We start from the raw sequence: 9,030 nt of genomic DNA on the forward strand, positions 1-9,030 counted from the left end.
TAAATACTTTACATCTTTCAGATATACTGAGCTCTCTAAATTAAGAAAAGCCCTATCAGAAAATGTTTTTATCTCTTTTAAAAGGAGAAATTTCCCACTTTACACAGTAGCATTTTATAATGAAATACTAACGCAATTGTTTCAGTATTTGAAGATATTTTTATTTAGTTATAATTCTTTTGCCCAAAAAGGAGTTGAAAATAATCTTGTTGGAATCTTAAGCAGCATGAAAAAAATTAATAAAGCCTATAAACAAAAAGATGAACTATCCAACTATTTCACCAATGATGTTTTAACATAATTTTTGCAAAGGAAGAAAGGCTCAACAAAATACACGCCCTGCGTAAGTCAGCGAGGGTGCAAACTTTCCACCCAATTAACTCAGGGTCTGTTTCAGTTTTGAAAAGATCATAAGCTTTAAAAAAAAATTCCAGGTTGGCTGAATTTTTATGAGGCAGGAATGAAATACTGGAGAGAGACAGCTTCATGAACCAAAACAAGACGAAGATTGCTGAAAATATTACATATGGCTGTTGTAGGATTTATTCGCTGTCCCTGGAAAATCTGCAGAAGCTTCCTATTATCTACCCACACTTGCACCATGTTCTCCCAGTCTCCGTTTTAAGGCATACCCAGAGCAGACTTTGGAGCATTTCCAAGATTTTTAAAATAACTTTTAATACGCACTACATCAGTTCCTATACTCAAGTTCCTTTGGCCATTTGGATTTGCTTCGACCAGCACGGGATCACCCAGGTTTGCCACCCTTTCCACGACGCTCTTCGGGGTCTTCAAAGCTGGCACATCCGAGGCTCGGACACTGGGCTCTGGGCAATCTTTCCAGTCTTCCGGAAGCGCCCTCACGGGCAGACCGTGGACTGCCACGAGTGCGGCTGCGCACGACGCCAGCTCCACCGCCGCCGGGGCAGGGCCGACCCCCGACGGTCGGCTGGAGCTTCGGGGGCCGCGTCACCCGCACTTCTCACTGCCCTGGACGAGTGCTCCAAAGTCAGCTCCAGACACATCTCGCGGAGCTCTTCCGAAACGCGCGGAAGCTGGCGAAGAAGGCTCCCTGCCTCGCCTCGCCCCCCAGCCCGGCCTCGCCGACGGCCCGGAGCCCGCGGGCCGAAGCGCAGCTTGTCCGGGCACAGGCGGAGCACGCAGACCTCCGCCAGCCTCGCTGTGGCGCCGCTGCTGTGGATGAAGAGCTGTAGGCAGCCCTTGCTGATGATCTTGGCACAAAACCTCACGACGCCGCGACAATGGCGGCTCGGGTGCCGTCCCAGGGAAGAAAACGCAAGCCGCACACGCTTCCGGTCTAGGCGTGCTGCCCTCTCCACCCTCCCTCTCGCCCCAGCAGAGCCGGCACTAGGGTTCCGCCTGCCCTCAGGCCCGCCTCTGGCTGGGGCCGAGAAAGGCCGGCCTCCACCCCTCTCTCAAAAAGGCTTCACTGTTTCCACTCTGGTTATAAAAAGGATAGGCATTAAACCATTGCAGAAACTTGTGAATATTCTAAACAGTACGAAGACAATTAAAATCATCACTCATAACTAACCGCTTATAATCTCTTTGGTATATACACTGATAATGTCTTCTTCAATCAGGACATACATGCAGATATAGTTACATGCGGTTTATAAAATTGTAGCATACTAGGCATACATTTTACAACCTGATTTTTACACATACAGAATACAGGGTGTCCCAAAAGTCTCCATACAAAGGAAAAATTTTGTAATGAATATTCAGTAAATAAAGGTACATTTAGCTACAATTTCCCATTTTCCCTATGTATAGGAACTTCGGGGACACCCTGTATAATGGACATCTTTCATGTTGGTAAATACAAACAAATCTACATCATTTTCATGGCTGCTTGGTTTTCCACTGTACGAATGTATAATTATTTAATTAGTAATAACACAATTGACATTTAGATGTCAGTTTTTGCTATTTTGAACACAACCATGAACGTTTTTGTACACCATACTTTTGCCCATTTACCCAACTATTTCCTTGCATTAAATTCAGAGGAAGTGGTGTTCAAAGAATGCACATCTAAAATCCTTGTACGTATCACCACACTGGCCTGCGGAAAGCTGCATCGACACTCCAGCCACCAGCAACACTGAGTGTTAGTAATCCCTTTTATCTGTAGCAATCTGATAGGCAAAATAAAATAAATGGTTTCAATCTGCATTACGTATAAATTCCATTTTCATGGCCTTGGCATCTTTTTATTGGGTTTATTGTTTTTGATTTTAACATCTCTAGTAAGAACATTTAACGCTTTGTCCACTACATATACTGTAAAATATCTTCCCCAGTTTATCATTTGACTTTTCACATTGTTTATGGTGCTCTTTGCTCTTAGGAAATATTGAATCTTTTAATGTCAAAACTATTGACCTTTTTTTGCTACTTCAAGGGTCATGGTTCAAAGTCATGTTTCTGGTACTTTAATGTTATGTTTGTATCAGTGTAATTATCTGACTCGTGGAATCCACTGTGGAGTACTGAATAGCTAGTTGACACAAACTACCATTTCACTCAACAGTCCACTTTTCTCCACTGATCTGAAATGTCACTTTCATCTTCAACAATATTTCCCATTTTTGCCTGAGTCTGTTTCTGGAATCCCTGTAGTTTGTCCCACTGCCCTATCTTGCACCTGTAACAGTGATTTAATTTCTGTATTATATTTAAATACCTGATAGGACAATTAACCATTCACAAGTTCTCTTAGTCATTCTCTCACAGGTATTGTTCCAGAAGAACTTTACAATATTTTGTCAGATTCTAAAAATAATCCCCCTGGAAGTCTGATGGAAATTATTACCACTACCTTGACATACCATATTTAGACTTATTTGTTTATTGTCTGTCTCTAGCCACTAGAATATAAGTATCAGGAGAGAAGGTGTTTTTATCTGTTCCATACAATCCTGTACACCCAGTATTTAGAAATGTATCTGGCATATAACTGATGCTTAACACACATTTGTTAAATGAATTTACGAATTGTATGAAATGTCTAAATTGCTATAAAATGCTAAATTGTATGACATGTCTAAATTGCTAGATAATTTCAGGATATTTTTACATTGACTCTTCCCACTTAAATCATTTTTTATGACTGTCAGCAAATTGTTCAGCACTGTTCACAAGGGAAGTTCATGTAACACATTATCTTGAAGTCAGTCCATTCACTAAGCTTCTCTCACTGGAAATCATTTTTCAATTGATCTTTTATGGTTTTTACATAGAAAATCTTATTACTTTCATACACTACAATTTTGGCTCTTACTCTTCAATGTTTATTTGTCATTTACCTTAACTGCCTTACTGCATTTGCTGTGACTTCCAAAACACCTCTGAACAATAGCGGTATTTAGCAAGCATCTTTTTCTTGTTACTAATGGGAAATCCTGCAGAGCAATGTTTCCCAAACTGTCATTAGTGCCACCTGAGAAGTCTTCTTAGGTTTTTATTTTCCTAATCACCACCCATGAAATTTTAAAACCATAAATATATTGTACAGCTGTACTATGTACTATATGTATATCTTTATACATTAAGACTTTTGACCCCTCAAGAACTAATTTCCAATTATTCTCCCGGTTGAGAACACATGCCTTAACATTTCACCATTAACATGATGTTTGTTAAGTTGGTACTTTATGATGACACACAAAATATTTCTCTCTGTGTATTGGGAGTATATTTCTAAAATTAGGAATGGATATCAAATTTTATACAATTGGTTTTCAGCATCTTTCAAGATAATGTTTTTTTCATCTATTAACATAGCAAAGTAAGGTAATAAATGTACAATTATTGAATTAGTCTATATTATAGAAATAAGCATTAGTTGGTTCCATTTTCTAGTTCTTTAAATATTTCTGGATTTGATTTGCTAACATTTTATTTAGGAATTCTACATCTTTAATTTTATTTACAATTGGTGTAGAATTATATTCTTTGCTTCTGGTATCCGGAAGCATTCAGCAGTTCACAAATATTACTGAGCACTTCCTATATCTACAGCAGTATGCTCACCTTAAAAAAAGACTGACGTTCTCTATACTTGTCATCTTAGAGTAGTTTAAATAGTACAGGAATATTCTACAATATTCAGGAATATTGTAGATCTCCTGTAAGTGGCTTATAAAACCATCTATTTCTAGTGCCTTCTTGGGCATGAGTATTTAGGAATTCTATCATGGTTGTCTGTCCATATTTTATAAATCTTAAGACAATTTTAGTATTTTCTGAGAAAAGCCAGATACTTCATCGTCATTTCGAAATTTAATATACTATTTTTTTCCCATCACTGTGGTTTTATCCCCTTTAATTCTGTCTTGAGTATTTGTTTATCTATTTTCTCAAGGTTAGGCTTGTCGATGACTGTTTTATTGATCCTTTAAAGTAACAGTCCTTGCTGTAAGTTATCAATTCTACCTTCTTTGTTCAGAAGCATTATCTAATTCATCACTTGCAGCTTCCTCCACTTTCAGCTTAACTCCTCTTCCTTGCATTTTGCTGATTTCTTTCTACCTGTCTGGATTGAATACTGAGTTCATTTGTTTCAGTCTTTCTCATAGTAACATTTAAAGCCACCATTTTTCCTACCTGTAACATTGGTCATGTAACATTGTTAAATACAATTTACGGGAAGCCATTATTTGGCCTGAGCTCCTGCACTAGGCCCAACAGGCCAACCCAAAATGGAAATGCTAGGTTTCCAGGTCCCCAGATCAAAACCTAAGCTTTATATACCTGTGGGGCCTTCTAAGAAACCAGGAGTAAGACGGTAGTTAAATCCCCAAACAGGCCAGATGTGTGCTGGGCGGGAACAGGAGACGCACAGCAATCCAATCAGAAAGGGCCTAGTCAACCTCAATGAGCGTGATCAAGTCCCCTCTGCTATAACCCATACAAGGGAAAGTAGCCTAAAGCAGCCAGGTGTTAACCAGCTCACTTTCTTCCCTATGCTGTTTCCTTGTTCCTACTCAAGGTGCCTTACAAAAAGCTACTATTCTGCTACACCTGGTGGGGTGTCTGTCTATTCCGTATACTGGATGCTCTGCTAATAAAAGCCAATTAGATCTTTAAAACTCAGTTTGTTGAAATTTTGTTCTTTGACACCATAGATGTTAATATGCAATAGTTTGTTCATTTATAAATGATGTGTAAACGCAGTTATCTCCTTTTACTCGAGATTAACTTTAGAAAGCTTTAAAGAATTCCACACAGTTAAGTTTGTTATTGAACTTCTGCTATTACATTCTAGTTGTTATTTATTACTATATCCCGGTTATTGTTTATTTACTTCGTTTTTGGCACTGTGCTCCAAGAATGTGGTCTGTAAATGTCCTAATTTGGGGAATGCACTGAGGTTTCTTTTGTAGAATCCCTTTATTTACTTACTCAGTGAGCTTCCCTGATACACATTTTAGATCAGAAGTCAGCAAAACACAGCCATCCAGGCAAATCCAGTCTGCCGCCTGTTCCTGTAAATAAAGTTTTATTGGAACACAGCCAGGCTCATTCAATTCCATGTCATGTATAGCTGCTTTCTCACTACAACAGCAGAGTTGAGTAGAAGCAACAGAGACTTCATGGCCAAAAAAAGCCTCAATACTATGTGGCCCTTTGCGGAAAAAGTATGCCAATCCCTGTTAGGGGATGGCAGGTCAACCTCTCTCCCGACACCATTCTCACATGACACGTTTTCAGGAGAGAATGTCAGAACCACTGGCGCGTATACATAAAGGCATCCTGGAAGTCGTACGGATGCAAAGCTGAGCAAGTGATGAATATTATTTATGCTTACAATGGAAATTTCAAAAACTGTTTGGGCATCCCTTTCAGAAAATTAAGGTCTATTAAATCATATCATCGTATAAAATAGAGAAATTTGGTGCTCTGCTGTTTTGTTTTGGCACTTTACAAGGTTTTTTTTCCTTTTTTTCTTCTTTTTTTGAGTTATATTAGGTTTACAGAAAAAATGAGTCAGAATTACATGTATCTACCATCACAGTATCATACGAAGTAAATTTTAAAATAGAGAAATTTGGTGCTCTGCTGTTTTGTTTTGGCACTTTACAAGGTTTTTTTTTCTTTTTTTCTTCTTTTTTTGAGTTTTATTAGGTTTACAGAAAAAATGAGTCAGAATTACATGTATCTACCATCACAGTATCATACGGAATACTTTCACTGCCTTAAAAATCCCATTTTTTCTCCTCTCTTAGCATATCAATTATACTTTTTTTTTTCAACTTTCTTCCAGTGGTTATCCTAGAGTTTGCAATATACATTTATAACTAAACCAAGTTCACTTTGAAATAACACAATCCCACTTCATGGGTAGTGTAAGAACTTTCTAACACACTTTCTCCTTCCCATCCTTATAACTGTCATTCATCTTACTTATCAATCGGCTATAATCACCTAATACTTTTTTTGCTGTTATTATTTTGAACATTTTGTCAAATCAGTTAATAAGAAAAACTAAGAATTGCATTTTATCTTCATTTATTCTTCTCTAATGATCCTCTTTTCTTTACGCAGATCTGAGTTTCTGACCTACATCATTATCAATGCTCTGCTGCTGTTTTTGAAGAATTTCTTTTAGTGTTTCTTGCACAGCAGGTTTACACGTGACAAATTCCCTCAATTTTTGTTTGTCTGAGAAAGTATTTTTCATTCACTTTTGAAGGATAATTGGTATACAAAATTTGATGGTGATGGGTATGAAGGTTAATTTCAGGTGTGTGAACTTGACTGGAATAAGAGATATCCAGATAACTAGTAAAGCATTTTTTTTTTTTTTGGAAACAGTGTCTCGCTTTGTCACCCTAGCTAGAGTGCAGTGGCATCATCATAGCTCACTGCAACCTCCAACTCCTGGGCTCAAGTGATCCTCCTGCCTCAGCCTCCCAAGTTGCTGGGACTACAGGTGTGCACAACTATACCCCATTAATTTTTCTATTTCTTGTAGAGATAAGGTCTTGCTCTTGCTCAGACTGGTATGGAACTCCTGGCCTCAAGCAATTCACCTACCTTGGCCTCCCAAAGTGCTGATTACAGGTATGAGCCACCGCACCCAGTCTAGCGTTATTTCTGAGTGTTTGTGAAGGTGTTTTGGGAAGAGATTGCATTTGAATCAGTAGACTGAATAAGGAAGGACAATCTGCCCTTATCCGTTGCAAGCAGGCACCATCCAATTGGTTGAGGGCCCAGATAGAAGAAAATGGCAGAGAAAATGTGAATTCTCTGTCTTCTGGAGCTAGGACACCCACCTTCTCCTTCCCTGGGATATCAGAACTCCCGGTTCTCTGGCCTTGGACTCCAAGACGCTGCATCAGCAGCCCCCCAGGTTCCGAGGCCTTCAGTCTGAGACCGAGCGTGCCACTGGCTTCCCAGGTGCTCCAGCATGCAGACAGCACATCGTGGGACTCCTCAGCTTCCACGGTCACCTAAGCCAACTCCCCTAACAAATCCTCTCCCATCTACCTATCCTTCTATCTTCTGTTGGTTCTGTTTCTCTGGAGAACCCTAACTGACACAATTTAAATATTTCCCTCCACTCTACTCTTTCATGTATGGCTTCTGAAGAGAAATCTCATATAATTCTAATCCTTGCTCCCCTAGTTTTTTCCTCTGGCTTCTTTCAAGAGTTTCTCTTTGTTTCTCATTTCCTGCAGTTTGAATACGATACATCTGAGGGTAGATTTTTTTGCTCTTGATCCTGCTCCATGTTCTTCTCATTCACAGGACAATGGCGACTTGCCCACGCCGTGCCTCCCTCATGTCTCCTGCAGCCCCCACGCCGTCCCCCTCACTGTCCGTGTTGTAAGCCAGTCAACTGGACAACTTATTTCACCGTCTGTTTTTGCATCTCCCCATCATTAACGCATCTTCAGGGAGAGTCAGACCTGTGAGACCAGCCAAGGAGCATCCAGGTCACATGAGTACTGATACAGCACTTTCCAAGGTTTTCTTTCAGCGCCGGTTCCTACCAGACCATCCGATGAAAAGCTGCCCAGATGTCCTGGAAAACTGTGTACTTTCTCCCTCTTAATACTCACAATGGACATCTGTATTTTCTGAACCAATTCGACCTTGGGACCTATTTATCAAGGGCATTTATTAATATCCCGGGCACGTTGTATCCTACAGAACATCTTCTGAAAAGTGTTGACTTTGTGTATCTGAGATCTTTTTGATTAGGGTGTATGCTCAGACAACCCAATACAGTAGGTAAAGCATGATTTCTGCCTCTGGCCTCCAACTTCAGGAACTTAATTACTCTGCCCTACCTTTCCAGGTGAAAGGAGTGCTCTTCTCACCACCCACACAGCCCTGTGCTCACTGCTGAAATGTGCATTCTGCTGCATCCTCAGTGCCAGGTCTCTGAAGGCCTGTGCCAAGCTCTTCCTTAGCAGCTAACTTGCACCAACCATCCACTCAGTCGTCACTTTCTGTAGGAAGCCTCACCTTCCCTCACCTCCCCTCACCTCACTTCCCCCCAGGCTGGATTAATTGCCCCTCTGCACTTACCTCCACCACTCAACAAGTAAAGATAACGACAATCAGTGGTCTCTTAGTATCCGTGAGGAACTGGTTCCAGGACAACCCAGTGACGCCAAAATCTGCGATGCTCAAGTCCCTTACATAAAATGACATAATATTTGCATATAACCCATGCACATCCTCCTCCTGCATACTTTAAATCACCTCTAGTTTACTTATAACACCTAATACAATGTAAATTCTATGTCTATGTAAATAGTTGTTATACTGTATGGGTTTTCTACTTGTACTATTTTTTACTGTTGCATTGTTTGATTTTTTCAAATATTTTCTATCCATGGTTGGTTGAATCTGTGGACATGGAACCACGGATACGGAGGGCTGACTTCTTTATTACCTGCTTGGTGCCAGGCACATAAAGGTGCCAAAAAAATACTTACAAACGAATCTCCAACCAGTATGTATGTTTGTTCCTCAAGGGCAAGCATTACA

At 40.0% G+C, this 9,030-nt stretch overlaps 1 protein-coding gene across 1 annotated transcript; it reads right to left on the reverse strand.

Moving 5' to 3' along the window:
* Positions 1-447: 447 nt before the first annotated feature.
* Positions 448-1,613, reverse strand: HUS1B (HUS1 checkpoint homolog b (S. pombe)). The gene is given in 3 exon segments (XM_012660120.1): positions 448-909; positions 978-1,402; positions 1,556-1,613. Coding segments are annotated over 3 exon segments (945 nt in total).
* Between the last annotated feature and the right edge of the window lie 7,417 nt (positions 1,614-9,030).

Source organism: Propithecus coquereli, unplaced genomic scaffold, assembly GCF_000956105.1.
Source record: "Propithecus coquereli isolate 6110/MARCELLA unplaced genomic scaffold, Pcoq_1.0 Scaffold657, whole genome shotgun sequence".
Classification (NCBI taxonomy): Eukaryota; Metazoa; Chordata; class Mammalia; order Primates; family Indriidae; genus Propithecus; species Propithecus coquereli.